The 18,264-nt window shown below is 35.5% G+C and overlaps 2 protein-coding genes across 4 annotated transcripts in view; one reads left to right on the forward strand and one right to left on the reverse strand.

The window, feature by feature from the left end:
* Positions 1-18,264, reverse strand: part of LOC118201817 (flavin-containing monooxygenase 5-like) — a 210,149-nt gene that overhangs the window by 120,424 nt on the left and 71,461 nt on the right. The gene's annotated exons all lie outside the window — the stretch shown is intronic.
* The window catches only part of LOC118201794 (uncharacterized), a 62,336-nt gene that overhangs the window by 6,885 nt on the left and 37,187 nt on the right, over positions 1-18,264 (forward strand). For all 3 annotated transcript variants that reach the window (XM_085810372.1, XM_085810373.1, XM_085810374.1), the window contains exon 2: positions 16,446-16,812. In XM_085810372.1, the coding sequence (XP_085666498.1) occupies positions 16,446-16,812 (367 nt within the window). The remainder of the gene's footprint in view (positions 1-16,445; positions 16,813-18,264) is intronic.

Raw genomic sequence — 18,264 nt, forward strand, 5'->3', positions numbered from 1 at the left:
TTTTACTATGCCTAACAAAATATTCTGTAATTTACTCTAAAATTCAAAATGCTTCAAAAACTCATTTCAGTATAATCAGATAGGAAAACTTTAATTACAGAAAAAATTTCAAGCTTGTATCTACAGCAGATTTTGAGAAAAGCTACATCGAAAATGGCCAATTTAACATTGTCGGTATAGGGGTTTCTGATACCCCTTAACGAATTTTTGAGTAACAAACTCAAGGATTTCAAAGCGAACCATAGCAACGGATTACAGAAAAAAACATTTTTATCTCCAGCGCGCGAGTCTCTGTATCTGAAATTCTAAAGATATTTTCATTTTGAAACTAATTTGTCATACTGTTGTTGAACTTAATTTTATGGTTTAAAGTGCGCAGAACGTGATATTTAATAAATAAATGTAACACAAAAATGTTAAAAAACGCCCCTTTGGACGTAATTTAAAATTTGAAACATTTCAGATATTTTTTTCCGCAATGTAAGTTTGTAGTTCTATTTTATTTTATATTAAATTAATAAATTTCATTGCTATTTTGAAAGATATCTTTTCTCCTTCATTCGGTTAGTTTTGTCAAAATTGCTGTGGAAAAATGGGATCATTGCTAACGGCGCCTACTGCATATTTAAAAAAAATTATTTCATTAATGTGAACTCTGTGTAATTCAAAATCAAAGAAAAATTAAGGATTTTGGAAGAGGGGAGGTCAAAAGGCCCGAGAGAAATATTTTTTCTCTCAGCCGCTGTATTGAATGTTTTGCTTCAGAGTTTCAAAACGCTTTCATTAAGAATGAAAACAGCAAAAGTTGCTAATCAGTATAAAGAATGGTTTCAAGATTCTACATCATCGATTCCACCGAATCGCAAATAATTGGCACTCAAAAATATAAATTACACATTATTAAGCGTCATAAACTGTGCCTCGTAAAATCTTCATCTAAATCCGCTTCACAGTTCAGAAGGAGTCTTGGATCCTGCACGCAGTATTCAACCACTGTAGTAATGCCGCATATTTGTCAGAAAGGTTTCGTCTCGACTATATACAGGATGATTATAATTAAAGTTCTGCTTTGAAATAGTCATAAAAGGAAAACTACTAGACCAAATTTTATCAAACTTGGTAATCTTGTAAATGATATTGTAGAGTCATTAGGATATTTTTAAAGCAGGAAAGATGAAAAATGAGCAACGCCTTCGCCGAGAATCGAACCACGAACCTCTGGAATACGCGCCCAGCATGCAGACCACTACACCACAAAGGCACGCTAAGAAGGCGGGAGAAATACATTATATACTCCTCCTTTTAAAAGGCAACTGGAGTTTAGGAGATCTAATCGCCAAATCCTGGGTGTGGAGAATCCTCATCCACCACCCTTTTAGTTCGGGCGCCACTGTAGAGACATTAGGTTATTTTTTAGACCAGGAGTGATGAAAAATGAGCAACGCTTTCGTCGGGAATCGAACCATGGACCTCTGTAATAGGCGTCCAGCATGCAGACCACTACACCACGAAGGCAGCACGCCAAGAAGGTGGGAGAATCACCTTATAAGGTCATGGGAGCTTATTTTTTGCGACAAAAGAAAGTTCAAAAACTCACCACGAGGGGGAAAATGGCGCTGTATGCAATATTGTTAAACGAAATAAGACACGAAGACATTGGTTTAAGACGTGTTTAATCGTTTCTGGAACGTGTTACAAAGCATGTTCAATGTGGCATCAACCATTTTCGGAAGGCAAGTTAAATCATATTACAGCATTCTTAACAGCAGCTGTTAGCATATCAGGAGGAATGTACGGACATATTGGTGTATCGCATCTTTGAATTACGCCAAATTGCTTAGATTATTTGCATAAATCATTTGCTTCTTCCTACCGTAAGCCAATTACAAACCTATGCGGTTTTGCATCACCCCACCAACAGTTCCGTTTTAGAAACGATTAAAAACGTCTTAAACCGATAGGTTCATGTCTTAGGGCCGAATTTTAGGCTTCAAAAATCACAAATTAGAGATCTGTAAGAAAACGATTTTCGGAATGCTCACACTTTTGCCGGTGATTTGCGATCTCAAATTTTCTAATCCTAATCGTTAGTTAGTGGTTTTCACCGACGGATTTCTCCGTTACATGGCTGGCGCACTCGACTCAAAATTATTCATTTATTTGAAATTTATTTTATCGCCAAAAATTACCATTTAAAGACTTTAAATGGTAATTTTCTTTAGATCATTGTTTAAGGATACACAACATGTCAAACTCGTGTAACAAAAGGTCAAAAGGTTAAGTTATTTTTTTACCCTTATTTCGTTTAACAATATTGCATACAGCAGCATTTCTCCCCTGGTGGTGAGTTTTTGAACTTTTTTTACTAGCGGGAAATAAATTCCCATGACCTCCTTTACACGATTACGAAGTTTGATAACATTTGGTCCAGTAGGTTTCTTTTTATGATCATTTAAATGTGGAACTTTAATTATAACAACCCTGTAAAATCTGGGACGTATGCTAAGTTACGTTGCAGAGACATTAAGTTATTTCGAAGCAGGAGAGATGAAAAATGAGCAACAGTTTCGCCGGGACTCCAACCATGAGCCTCTCGAAGACATGCCGAGCATGTTGACAACTACACTACGAAGGCATACTAAGAAGGCGGGAGAAATAAAGTGACGCTCAAAATGCTTAATTTTTTGTTCTTGTTTCGTTAAAGATATTTTAAAGTTTTGTTTAAAATTGAGTTCTGTCACGTCAACTGCTTTGAAATTGTGTATTCCATCCGAGTATGTGAAATCTGAGTTTGATACCTCTTGCGCTAAATAGGTATATGTGATGAAATTTGTCCCCCCCCCCAAAAAAAATCATTGTAAGTTTTTTCTTTTATGAGCATCGATATGATCAACCTTTCCAGCCACCCCATTAACCCACATCCTTGACTAACAAACACTTTTTCTACCTGCTTTACCACTGACGGAAAGACGCACAAATTTTTGTTTCCTTTCCCCCAAAAATTGTAAATTATTCGTTTTCGACAACCAGTCACTTATCAGCATCGAATCACCCCCATCGTCAACCCTTATTTACTACTGACTTGGTGATTGAACTTGTAGAGTCATTAGATTATTTCGAAGAAGGAGATATGAAAAATGACTAATGCCCTCGGCGGGATTCCAACGACGATCCTCTCGAATACGCGCCGAGAGTGCTGACCATTACACCACGAAGGCATGCTAAGAAGGCGGGAGAAATACCTTGTTAGCTATTAATCTGTTTTATATTGTTGCGTGCGTACGGGATCGTTTGAATTGAATGCCCAAGTCCGATGAAAAATGAATAAATTTATTATTATCACAACAAAAAAGCTTCAATTTCTTCAAATATTCGTGCAGTATTACAATATATCACAGTAGTTATCTTTTAACTACTCAAACGTTGAAGAGAACTTAATTCAAAACAGCTAGAGAAAGCTAATCTGAGAATTCGCTACAGTCAACAAGTACAGTTTTCTAAACAAACTCTTAAAACAAGGACAAACTAACTAAAATCACACGAACTGAGAGGTTTTTCTCCTTTTAAAATATTTTAAATCGCGCGCGAGAATTTTCTGGAACTTTCTCGAAATCAAAAAGAGAGGTTTATTTATTAAATGTTAAATGCGCGTGCTCTTGTATTTTTAATTTTCCGGCTTAGTTTTCCTATAATATTCATCACTCTCTACACTGCACGGACTCTAAAACAATTTAATTTATAATTCAACTAACATTAGCTATTTAAATACCAAATACGTAACAATATCATTTGACAAAGCAGAAAAATTGTTCGAACGACTTGTTCCGAAATGTTTTGACCGTTAAGGTGAACAGGTTCTCAGTCGGGGGGGGGAGGAATTCAGTGAGAGATATTTGTCCGTTAAAGGGGGGGAATGTGGTCAAACGTTTTGTCCTGTAATTTGTTTCACGTGAAAAATACTATCCCAGGCGGACTGAATTAGTTCTGTTTCCGCGATTCCTCTTTCCGCGCTTTTCAAAATTCTTCTTGTTCCCGCGAAATCGGAGGGTACCATGTAGGTAGGTAGAAAAATGGAGTTTCCCTAAACAAGTTTCTCCCGTACCCTGCTCTGAAGCAGCGGCGATCCCTACGTGATGACCAAAACATTGGGTCATTTACCATTGAGTTCAATGGGATTTGACGCGTTCGGATGTAAATATTTTGTAATTACGTCGTAAATATACATATAAATGTATATATTTTCTTTTTCTACAACACTTCAGAGTCCTAAGTATATGAAAACAACACATTTTTAAACAACATTTCATTCTGAACGGAATTAAATGCTATACTTTTCACAGGACAGTTTTCTCAGAATGGTTTAATTTGAATGAAATATTTTCACAAGTTTTCGTTAATTTCATTAGGAAAAAAAATGAAGGTAATTCGATTTTATTCGGTTAAGGTACAAAAATTAAGATCAAAGTTTATTGTATTATTAATATTAAAATTATGCATTATTTCTTTCCTATTTATAGAGCTTCTTCCTAAAATACTTTCTTAAATATGACATGATTTTTTTGGCTTCTGAGGCATCTTTTAAATCGAAAAATGTAAGTCAATTTATAATTAATGCTCTATTCGGTCCATTTTAAATTAGAGAATTATTAGGAATTAGCGAAATAATTTAAATAGTACTTGACTTTCTCTGAACATTTCTGAAAGGGAAAAAATAAGGATTTTTTTAAGTATTATTTAAAACTTGTAACTGAGTTATTATAAAATGTAAGGGGAATAATTCTTTTAATTATACTTATCAGATTTTTTTAACCCTTCATTTCAACAATACATATTCCAAAACTCTTTATTACGTTCTTAAGTGCACATCTCATAGCATTTGCTTTACAATCCTTTTAACAGATTGGTTTCCAATACAAACAATTCTTGCTTAAATAGTTTTATAACGTATTTGTCAAGAGGATTTCAATTTATGTTTACAATTCAATATTAAGGTTATTATATATTTAGATAACATTTATAATCATTATAAATTAGATACATTTAATCATTAGATTTCTTCACAGTACTTTCACAGTTGTTTATAAGTGAATAAATTCTTCATTTCAAATACATTTATAAATAATTTAATGACCTGCGTACGTTAAGAAGCCAGCATAAAACTCGAATTTCCGAGAAAAAAATACTTGCGTGGGAAACATTTAACAATCTGGAATCAATAAGAGGACCATTCATGATCGGATCTCCTTTGGCAGGATATACAAATGTTTTCACCTCCGTCGATTACCCTATTTTCAAATTCTTAATAAGCTGTCTTGATGATGTAGCACGTTTACATGGTCACATCATCTTGAATGCACATGTGTGGTTCCAAATCAAGGGAAAGCTAACTTATTGGCATATCTGTGTGTATATTTATTAATTTTGACGAGGATTGCAGCATTTGATGGTAATTTTATTTTTAATTAACTCAAATAAGTAAAACGTGTAAGCCCAAAGTGATTATTTTTCAGATATATAAAATTAAAACGATGAGTTTAAAATGAGCAGAAGTAAAGCCTCTCCTCTAAAAAATTTTAAAAGGTACATGTTAAATAATATATGGATGTGAAAAAAATTTGTTTTATTTAAAACATTTTGGCATTTGGAAAATAAAATAAAAGTAGCGAATACTCTATCAAGGGTATCGAAAGACGTATACAATTTTAAATGTACTGTAAGGTATCTTTCATTCTTTAAGCATAACATTTTTCTTAAAATCTATATTTTTGTAGTTCAACAGCTTAGAATTTTATAAAACAAATTCATAATCAAAATCGCTGTTGATAGTTATCGAAAAATAACCAAGATGGGATTTTTGCGTAAATGTCACTAAACTATACAAATTGCTATTATCCATTACACTATGAATGTTTCTTTCATGCGAAAGTGTCCCTTTTTCGATTTGTATGGAACTGTCGTGTGTCGAAATACTATCAGAACCCTGTCAAGCGAGCTTCTGAGTGTAAACAAAAAACCCAAGCTTCAACTTCACTTCTAGCGCCGGTTGGCCCCTCCTTCCTTTCCTACCTTTATGGAGGGTGCTTCACTTCTAGCGCCGGTTGGCCCCTCCTTCCTTTCCTACCTTTATGGAGGGTACAGTACCCCTCCCACAGCTCCTCAGGAGATGTCGCGACGAGTCATCAAGAAGAGCTGGGCAGTTTCTTTGTGAATAAGTTAGTCTTCGTTAGATTGAAGCTGTGTTATCTATTGTTTAGGCACCTCTTGAAATCTTAAGTTTCATTCCATTTGTAATTCTGCTACAACATTAGCTGTTATTTTCACATCTTATATTAATCAATATGAATATTTTAGACATTATTGAAATTAAAAGGAAAAAAAAAAAAAAAAACCTTTAGCCCTTTATAAAAGTTAACAGTATCGAATTCAGACTAAAAATAAGGAAAAATGTAGCTTATTGGATTTCCATAAATGAAAGAATTAAAAGCTGCAAAAGCGCAATTAAGACCAAAGAAGTCGTCCGTTTAGAAGAAAGACGTCGTTTTAGAACGAATATTTATTCTGAAAGATTTCATTATAACTCACCGTTATGCAGAATTTTGGAAGAATATTGTTTTTGACTAGTAGGAAGCAATCTTTTAGTTCACTGCCAAAATCATCGCAGAGTTTAAACATCTCTCTCTTCTTTTTTAAATACAGTATTATCTTCATTCATGCAAAGATCTGAGATCGTAAATATTTTTAGATTATTTCGGTGAATCTTTACATTATGGTAACTTGGCGATTTTTTTGGCGACCAACCCTGCTACAGCAACCTGCTAGTTTTTTACTCAACATTTTTTCCAACAATCTGCTAGCCGAACTACGCTTATACTAGAACTTTTATGGAACAAAAATGCTTAATCATGACGAAGATTAGGTGCGAAATTGGGAGAAAGTGCAGAATCGCAAACTGCTTGCCGCGTTTTTAAGAATTGCACATACAACGGTATCCATGTACACGTCGACCTATTTTCACTTAACATCCCAGAATTGCACAAAAATGGCGTTGCGCACACCCTTGACTTTATCTATGTACACATCGACCTATTTTCACTTAAAAAGGTCAAAGAAAACTGACAAAAATCCAATTCTTCTTACTCTTGTAAAAAGCGCCAAACAAATAAGTGGGCGATTCTGCACTTTAGCAGCGAAATTGTTTCTAAGTCCTTATTAGCTAAAATCACGATCGGAATTTTCCGGAAAATGTCACATGACATGTCTCATGATCTCTTATTTCTCTGAGACAAAATAATCTGTGATTCGAGCTGTGTACTTCTCAGATTATTACTAAAGTCCTAACTATTAACCTTTATTGTCTTAGCCATTATTTCTTTTAAAAATTGTTTCCTTTCCTACTTTGCGGGAGACGCAAAAGTCCACTCGGCCTCCCCTACTATGTAACCCCTTTGGGAAGGGGGTAATGAAGATTAATGATTTCGCGGAAACAGGAATGATTTTGCCAACCGCGGAAACAGGAATCGCGGAAAAAAAGAAGAACACCGGCGGACTGCCCTTCCGCCACTTTCTAGCTGCACCAAATAATCTTCCTAGAATACCGAAGATTCCATGCTCTATAACTGTTCGAAGAACATACTTTAACGATTATTTCGAGAGACACTTTTTTGTTTCTTGTCTCTAAAAGGCTATAAGCATTTGCATGAAGCGTTAATTTTAGAGGAGAATAAATTTTACCTCAGAACTAAAAATGTAAAGAAGAAAGAACATCGAAAAATTGGACTGGAAGAGTTGAAACAGTTGCTCCCATCGCCAATAATTTGATTATTTGTTCCTATAAATTACAGGAAAGCACGTAAGCTTTGTTACTTTTTTGGTTTAGTTCTTCTTTCATTTGTTAATTGTTTTTAAATTAGGCACGAGGCGTAATGTAATGACTTGTAATGAGATATGTACGGGCTTAAAAAACAAAATGATCATTTAAATATGGGAAGGAACACATCTGAATGCCGCTTGTACACAGACACGACACAAGAAATTACAAAATATCCATAATATTATTGCGTGCGTACGGGTTCGTTAAGAAATGAATGCACAAGTCCGATGAAAAATGAACAAAAATTTATTATTATCACAACAGAAATGCTTAAATTTTCTCAAATTATCATGCAGTATCACAATATCTCACAGTAGTTATCTTTTAACTACTTAAATGTACAATAGAACGTAATTCAAAACAGCTAAAGAACGCTAATCCGCGAATTCGCTATAATCAACAACGGCAGTTTTCTAAACAACAACAAACTAAGCAACTACCACAAACTGAGATGTTTTCCTCCTTTTATAAGCTTTTAAAATCACGCGCTAGAATTTTCCAGTACTTTCTCGAAATCAAAAAGAGATATTTATTTATTTAACGCACGCGCTCTTGTATTTTTAATTTTTCCGGCTTAGCTTTCTTTTAATATTCGTCACGCGCTGCACTGCGCGAGAAATAAAACCATTTAATTTGTAATTGAACTAACATTAGCTTTTTAAATACCAAATTCGTAACACTGCCCCCTTCCCAAGGACTGCACGTCCCGGGCAGTACAATCCCTGGACAGGAAGCTAAACTTATAACTGTGGCATAAATGCAACTGAGGCATAAACATTACATTACAATATCAAACAATATAAACAATAAATGCAATAACTAACTTAAACAAATAAAATGCTATCAAATACTAAATACAAAACAAATACTAAATACAAATCAAATACTAAATACACATTTATAAACAAAAAGGACCATGGTCTGATACTATTTACAATTATTTACATTACGTACTATGGCCATAGTAATGAGCTAACCTGTCGTAAGAGTTCGAAGACTCACGGATCCGAACCACGACGTCATTCGTGTTCAGCACTGTATATGGACCATCCGAAGGTGACTGTAATTTAGGACTCAGTCCTTTTCGTTGAATTGGGTTCCACAACCACACCTTGTCTCCTTTGTTGGATCTCTGTCTAGTAGCTCTTGTGTCGCATCTGATCTTCATTTTCTCCGTCGCCAAGTTGACTCGCTTTCGTGCAGAACGGTGCATCCCCTCAAACCGGGCCTGGGCATCTTGGATGTGTTCCTCAGGCGATGAAGGCGCATCCGTAGGGCGACTAAACAGGCGGTCACAAGGCAGACGAAGGTCTCGACCGAAGAGCTTCTGGGATGGAGAATAGCTGGTAGTCTTGAGTTTCTTTTCGACCCTGGTATGATTTCGGCAGCTTCCCGAGCTCGATCTTTCGGACAAGGCGTCGACATTTCCAGGCGAGGGTCCCTTTTGAGGATGGATAGTCATGCCATCAGATGCTGAAAGCAGCTTATTGTTTTTGAAATCTAAGGAAAAATTATATTTCCTTAAAAAGTCCAATCCGAGTATGCATGGATCTGTAATATCCGTCACATATGCCGTGTGATGGTAGGCGGCACTTCCAAACGTGATGTTTACGTTTAACTTCCCAGTTATGTCGATCTTGTCACCAGACGCAGTCTGAAGGGTAACACAGGATGGCGTCCAAATAAGTTTATCTTTAAACTGTTCAGCTAAATCTTTCCTAATGATGGTAACATTAGCTCCTGTGTCAATGATCATATTGCAAGGAACTCCATCGATATTCCCATTGATGGACAGTCCGTTATTGTTGCCACTCACTATAGAGATCTTAAGCGCTTTAAAACAGGGTTTTTCATTATCTGGCAACCTCCATTCCTTGATATGGTCATTAATTTGTTTCCTGCGTCGTTGCTCAGAAATTGTCTCAATTTTCGTACCCTGGGGTGTTCTGCAATTCTTTCGTACGTGGCCTTCAGCTCCACAGTTCCAGCACTTTGGTTTCTTGTCAGTCCTTTTCCTTGCCGTGGCATTTAATTGTCTGTTTAAATCGTATGCCTTATTTTCCGTGCTCTGGGGAGTTCTGCAGTTCCTTCGTAGGTGGCCTTCAACACCGCAATTCCAGCACTTTAGGGTCGGTTTTGTTTCACCACTATTCCGTCTTAAAGCATTCACTGGTCTTGTCAACTCATCCGTTTTATTATCCGTGCCCTGGGGTGTTCTGCAATGCCGTCGTAGGTGACCTTCAGAAACGCATCTCCAACATCTTACAGCCACCTTGTTTTCCCTGCTACTCCGTATCAAAGTATCGACTTGTCTGAATAAATCATCTAAACGAGCCATCAGTTGATCCACTGGCTCATGGACTCGCACAGCTCTAACTGGGTAGCGATCTCTACGAGTGGCTTGCTGGGCTGCCTCGAATTTCATGGCGTATACTAGAGCGCTTTTTAAATCTTTTACATCCGCCATTCGTAGAGCTTTCTGTATTTCAGTATCCTGGATGCCGTCGATAAAGTATTGCAAGGACAGGATTTCCCTTGTTTCTGTCGGGCATTCCGAAAAGGCGAGATGAGACAGCCTTTCAACATCCGTGGCGAGCTCCTGAAGTGTTTCGGTAGGCTTCTGCTGACGAGATTTTAATTGGAGCCTGCTGTAGTCTTTTAAACACTTCTCGCCGAAGCGCAGCTCCAAAGCGCCGGATAGAGCTTCGAAATCTAGCCTTTGATTTTCGGGAAGCGTCTGCAGGATATCCGCTGCGTCTGCTCTCAGAGAAGCGGCGAGATGACAGGCTTTAGCTTGGGAATCCCATCCATTCGCATCCGCAACGATAGAAAATTGTGTCCTATACACCTGCCAGGAGGTCTTCCCATCATATGTAGATAGTTTCAGAACGGAACGAGCAGGCATCGATAAAAATTTAAAACCTACAGAATTGTTTCCTACCGTCGCTATGCACTTCTTTAGGCTGTCAACTTCTTTGGCGACGGCAGCAGAAACCCTATCATCAATTTGTTGTTCGACGGCAGAAACTCTCTCTTCTATATGTTCTTTTACAGAAGAAATTCTTTCTTCTACTTGTTCTTTTACCGAAGAAACTCTTTCTTCTATTTGTCCAACTTTAGTTTCAACCGCGTCTATTCTGCCTTCCATAGCCTCAAATTTATTTTCTATTACGCAGGTAATTTCTCTTTTCATTTCGTCCTGACCTGCTTTCATCTCATTTTTAAGAGATTTCATCTCTTCCTTAACGGATTCCTGGCCCAATTTCATTTGTTCCTGTGCCATTTTCATTTCTTCCTTGAGGGATTCCTGGCCCAATTTCATTTCTTCTTTAACGGACCTTTGACCAGCATCCATTTTCTCTTTAATTTCTTCTTTAAAAGATGTTTGGCCAGCTTCCATCTTTTCTTGGAAAGCAGCAAAAGCAGTAATGAGCTGTCTCAATTGTTCTTCCATCCCTCTTGTTATTGGCATTCAAACCCCACTCCTGACACCAAAAATTATTGCGTGCGTACGGGTTCGTTAAGAAATGAATGCACAAGTCCGATGAAAAATGAACAAAAATTTATTATTATCACAACAGAAATGCTTAAATTTTCTCAAATTATCATGCAGTATCACAATATCTCACAGTAGTTATCTTTTAACTACTTAAATGTACAATAGAACGTAATTCAAAACAGCTAAAGAACGCTAATCCGCGAATTCGCTATAATCAACAACGGCAGTTTTCTAAACAACAACAAACTAAGCAACTACCACAAACTGAGATGTTTTCCTCCTTTTATAAGCTTTTAAAATCACGCGCTAGAATTTTCCAGTACTTTCTCGAAATCAAAAAGAGATATTTATTTATTCAACGCACGCGCTCTTGTATTTTTAATTTTTCCGGCTTAGCTTTCTTTTAATATTCGTCACGCGCTGCACTGCGCGAGAAATAAAACCATTTAATTTGTAATTGAACTAACATTAGCTTTTTAAATACCAAATTCGTAACACTATAATAAAATATAAAGCCCACTACGAATTAAACCATATAAAGCCAGTCCACTAGGAATTAGACACAATAATTATGTATATGTCTACCCATATTGCGCCAAAAAAATGAAGGGTTTCAGATTTTAAATTACGTCCGAAAGGTTTTTTTTTTTTTTTTAGTCCAAAGGGGCTTTGTCCCTGAAGGACTATTGTTTTCGTTTTGCGATTTTGCGTCGGACTCATAAACGTCGGTTCACTTTTCAAACTGTTGCCACAAATTGTGAGAGGCCTGCATTATATTTGAAGAAATTAAATCATGAAAAATCTGCATAAATGATTGTCTATTTCTCGCATTGTGATAAAACAATGGTACATAGAGCCATCGAATTTTGAATGACGAAATCCTACTGCGAATATGAGCATCTGAAATCCCAAATTTGGAATTTGTTTTATTATAGATTTTATATTTTGTAAAACTTTAACGAATTTTTGATTTACAAACTCAATGCTTTAAAAGCGAGAAATGGCAACGTTATATAGAAAAAAAATACTTTTATCTCCAGCTCGCGAGACTGTGTATATCGGAAATTCTAAAGATATGCTTAATTTAACATTATTTTGCGATATTGCTCTTGAACTGAGTTTTATGGTTTAAGTGCAAAGAACATGATATTTAATAAATAAAGGTAACACTCAAAACGTTAAAAAAACGCCCCTTTGGACGTAATTTAAAATCTGAAACATTTCAGTTTTTTTTTTTTTTTTTTTGTTACCATTATTTATTAAATGTCATGTTCTTTGCACTTAAGCCATAAAATTCAGTTCAACAGCAATATAGCAAAATAATTTTAAAATTAACCTTTCTTCAGAATTTCCGGTACACAGTTCCGCGCGCTGGAGATAAAAAAGGTTTTTTTTTCCCTCACGGAGTGTTGCCATTGCTCACTCTTAAATAGTTGAGTTTGTTAATCGTTAAAGTTTTACAAAATATGAAATAAATAATAAAACAAATTCTAAATTTGGGCTTCCAGATGCCCATATTCGTATGAAAACGTACGTTATTCAAAATTGCATGGCTCTAGGTCGCGTTGTTTTAACACAATGCGAGAAACATACATACATTTATCCTGATTCTTCATTATTTAATTTCTTTAAATATAATACAGGGCTCTAATATTCGGTGGCAACAATTTAAAGTTTTCAGCTCAAAATGCCAAAACGAAAATAATAATCCTTCAGGGCAAATTGCCCCTTTGGACTAAAAAAATGAACAGTTCTATATCTTTTGTTCTACTGGGCCGATTGACCAAATTCAAATTCAGTTTTTCATATCTGGAAAGCGCTACTAAGAATATATATTAGATTTATATACATGTATACATAGCGTTGTTCTAATATAGGTATTTTGACATAAAATTGGACTTTTTCTGAAATGGCATACCATTTTTTTCCCATATTTCGATTCTACGATTCAATTTATGCCTGAAATTAAATTTTTTAAAATTTGGTGAGATATTTATGGAGAAATTCAAAAATTTATTAAGCGTACTTATTTCATTTTGAACCAAGAATAATTCACTTGGAGAACTTCTTAATTTATACCAAACTATTTTCCTTTCCTTTTTACTTCCTTGTACAAAGAAAAAAGGAAGTATTATAATGGGCCAAATTTTCAGGCATCATATTTCAAAGAAAATATCCATTTGACCGCTATTGAATGCAATTTAACCATGTTTTTGCGTGACATCTGTACGTAAGGTTAGAATAAAAGACTCTTTTTCTCCAAAAAAATTATAAAACTGATTTAAAATGAAGAATTCTGAAGAAATTCTTTCGTGGCGTCTGTGCGTAGGTACGTATGTACGTACTTATGTCGCATAACTCAAAAACGAATAGCCTCAGAATGTTGAAATTTTGTATATAGTGCTCCTATAACATGTAGATGTGCACCTCGTAGTTTCGTTGCAATCCGCCACACCAAGAGTACATAAATATATGCATATATATATATATATATATATATATATATATCCACTCTGTTAACCGGCTCAGTAATCTCAGATTCCTTACTCTTATATGTTTGTAAGTTGTGCATTTTCTGCTTTACAAATGATTGAATTATGTTGTTCTTATCTTCCAGTTAAGATTTTATGCCTGTAGTAAATCTGCATGCAATATTTGTGGAGTTATCAACAATTTAAAAGTTGTTTAACTGTCGCTAAGCCTAATGAATTTTGCTATGGCGGACATGTTCATTATATTTCAAACTTGGAAAAATAGCGGGCAAAATAGCGGATTTGTTGCCAATCTAGAGAAAGCAACAACAAACAAGCTTCGCAACAACAAACATAACGCCTTCTCTTATTATTGCGAATTAAATCATGTTTAATTCGGAATTTATTCAAGGAAATAAGTGTTTAAGATTTACTTCGTAATTTTTAATATCGATATTTTGAGCTTTTTTATGCATTTTTGCCTTGTCGGCAAGTGAGAACTGAATTAATTGAATGAGAAATACTGAGTCGTCTGTAAAAAAACTGTTTCTTTTTTGTTTGCTTAATTTCTTTTATACATCGTTTTAGATTTATTACAGTATTTGAATAGAACATGTGGCAACGATTAAATAATTCTTCAAATGATATAAATTTGTGCATACTGAGTTATAAAATGGATAAAATGTAACGCTGTTAAGTAACCTAGGACCAGAGTATAGCTATGGTAATCAAATGTAGTGAATTTTAAAGCATGCATATATTTTGTTGTGTTTTATGCGCTATCGACGAAGTAGATTTAATTCAATCCAATACGTTTAAATGAAATGCAAGAAAAAATGCGTCTAATTTAATATTCCGTGCAAGGAAGTCATGTGGTGTGCACATCAGATTTTTTTCATTATAGACGAGCGGAAAAAAGTCATCGTTCATATTTTCAAACAGTTTTAAGAAAAAGCGTAAGCCACATTTTGCATTATTATCGCTTATAAGATATATGTTAAATTTTAAAACGCGTCAATATGTAAATTCACGTATATCTTAGAAAATTTCGAATTACAAAAACTCTAATATTTTGTAGCTATTCTTCGAAATACATCTGTTTAAGGTGATGGTAAAAACTCTATAGGTTGTAATTTTAAATGTTTTTCGAAATATTTATAAAATTTATTTAAAAATGCAAATTTTAAAGATAAATCATAAAAAGTGGGTGACTTTCATTTGAAATGAACCTAAATTTCGAAACTTGAAAGGAAGAATAAAAAAGGTTTAATACAAAAAGAGACATTAATAATGTATACGAAATGAATTAACACCGAGAAGCTAAATTTTTTTTAAAAACAACTTATGCGATTTTTACAAAACTTGGCAGCTTGATATAATTTGAGTCGTAGAATCGAAATATGGAAAACAAATGGGAATGCCATTTCACATTTCAGAAAAAGTCCGATTTTCTGTCAAAATACCTATATTAGAACAACGTTATATAGTATAAATCTAATGGATCGAGACATGAAAAACGCAAGTTGAATTTCATCAATCGGCCCAGTAGAAGAACGGGAGATTTAACTGTCGCCTTTTTTTTTTTTTTTTTTTTTTTTTTTTTTTTTTCCCTGCGCAATGTACTTGTCAAGGGTGAGAAAATAAAGAACCTTTTCTGAATAGTCTCATTTTTAGTCTAAAGGGGCTTTGTCCCTGAAGGGCTATTGTTTTCGTTTTGCGATTTTACGTCGGAACCCTATAAACGGCATATCACTTTTCAAATCGTTGCCACCAAATACTATCACTTTGTATTATATTTGAGGAAATTAAATAATCAATAAATGAAGAATCTGCATGAATGTATGTATGTTTCTCGCATTCTGATAAAACAACGGTACCTAGAGCCATCCAATTTTGAATGACGTAATCCTACTGCGAATACGGGCATCTGAAAGCCCAAATTTGAAATTTGGAATTTGTTTTATTATCGGACATAATTTAAAATCTGAAACCTTTCAGATAATTTATTTATTTATTTATTTTTTGTAGTGTACAGTATAGATCAGACTGATCAGAGTAAAATATTCAGTAAAATAGCTTGCAATGTGAAGTGAACGCGGCATCTCCTAGCGATATAATTCAAATTTGGCACAGGTTCTCAGAATCTAACACGTTCACGCCGAAGCCAATTTTTATGTTCTTCGACGTGAGACGGCGCTCGAATTTGTGCCATGTTTCATCTGTGGGCGCGCGATTATTATCTATTCGAACCTGTATACGTGTTGTACGTATGCTAATAGTTATTAATTATAATTGTTATTAAAAAAATTTTATAATAAATAAACGTTAATTTTTCATTATTTTAATTTTCAGCGTCTAATAACACAATCGAATGCGTACCATCGGTGGCACGCGCCACCCGATAAGACAGACTAGTGCGGGCCGCCACCGGTGGTACGCGCCGCCCGACGAGAAGGACTAGTGCTGGCCAGCGGTGTCCCGCGCCGGCGTGAACGTGTTAAACTGACAGTCCTCTATTTAGAGCACGTTATTCATTGTTTTCATTGTCCCGTGACTGCATTGTTTTCGCCTGTAACTTCTACAAATGTATTTATCATTCCCCCAGGACAACTGGACGAAACTGCTTTCGGACCAGAGTACACCGTCGAGGATACTCAGCAGAAAGAGAGTGAAGAGGAAATCTTCCAGGACTACATCCCGATTCAAACTTCCAGAGAGCAGCACTTCCTAGAGGGGTTGATCGTAGAAGCTGGAATGCACGTTCTTTTTCCTCAGCTCTATATTCCAAAGGAAGAGAATCTCCAAAGCATGACACTAGAGGAGAGAAAGGGCCAACCAGAGATCCCAGAAGACTACACAAAAAGCAAAAGGAAAGGTGATTGCCCGGATGCTTGTCCACTTTACAGTCCCGTATGTGGCAGTGATGGGAAAGTGTACCCTAGCGAATGTCATATGCGGAAAGAAAATTGCGGGTGAGTTTAACTTCCTTTCAAGCCCCTTTTCCATTATTGTGTGTATGTAAGATATAAAAGTCTGGTGTGTACACCACATGCCTTCCTTGTACGAAATATTAAATTATACGAATTTTTTCTTGCATTTTATTTAAACTTATTGGATTGAAGTAAATCCACTTCGTCGATAGCGCATAAACCACAACAGAATAGACGCACTCTTTAAAATTCACTACATTTGATTACCATAGCGACACTCTGGTCCTAGGTTACTTAACAGCGTTACATTTTATTCATTTTATAACTCACCATGCACAAATTTATATCATTTGAAGAATTATTTAATCGTTGCCACGTGTTCTATTAAAATACTAAAATAAATCTTAAACGATGTATAAAAGAAATTCAACAAACAAACAATCAAAAAAAAGTATCACAAACGATTCAGTATTTCTCATTAAATTGTAACGTTGCGCGCCTCCAACTTGCACGCAACCAAGGGGTGACTGTGAAAACTGGATAAAACACAGAGTCTTGTAAAGGGTTTAAGTCCCTTTTTATTCAACGTAATAAATTACAATTGCGTGCTCTTGACGCTCACAGACTGCGCCAACTCGGCGGTCAAATAAAAATAATAACCTGAAAAGAAACTAAAGACAAGACTCTAACTACGAGGCTCTCTAAAATAACTAACTCACCGCGTTTTACAACACCGCTGCTAATTCAGCAGACTTGAAGCTCACTTGAACGATTAACACTACTTCCCGCCAAGCACATAGGCCGAAACGCGGGGTTCTTCAATTTCTCGCTAACTACCTCCGCGCTCGTGAAGTAAGAATATCAGACCCCGAACTCGTTTCCTTCCTATTTAAATCCGAATACTTCCGCTGATAATTTGAATCCTTGCGCGTTCTACTCAAATTTACATATTCTGGCATTGGCAGTTCCAGGGGAAAGTAAGGCTTGACAGGAAAGATAGTTTAAACTTAAAATAAATGTTAGTTAAAATAAATATAAACCCTACATTTGCCGCTGCCAGAATTTGGAAAACTTGGAAGCAGGTCCTACAAACGACCTGTTGTAAGTTTCTCTAATTCTGAACTAACTGGCGAGAACCTCGTTTACACACAAAAAAAATCTTATGTAACAAATTGTATACTAAAATTATGTTGATCGTTATAAAGCTCTCTTCTTACAGCAACTTTTCCTGGACTTCATCAATCAATCTTGGTCTTTCCTTCCAGCATCTGGAAGGAATAAGTATCAGTATCTTTCTAAATACATTATAATTTACACTTTCTTGACACAATAAATTTTTGTTTTTAAATGATTCGTTTTTCTTAGTTATTGCTTACTTCACATTCATTCAATTTTTCAAGCATTAATTTAACTTTACCCTGGCTCTCCACCGTGTGTGGTGTCAAACGGGAATATTCGTGTTTTAGTCTTACAACACTTCCCCTAACCACCATG

Source organism: Stegodyphus dumicola, chromosome 2 (assembly GCF_044657685.1).
Source record: "Stegodyphus dumicola isolate Sdum_Otavi_A_Nest chromosome 2, ASM4465768v1".
In the NCBI taxonomy this organism is placed as follows: domain Eukaryota; kingdom Metazoa; phylum Arthropoda; class Arachnida; order Araneae; family Eresidae; genus Stegodyphus; species Stegodyphus dumicola.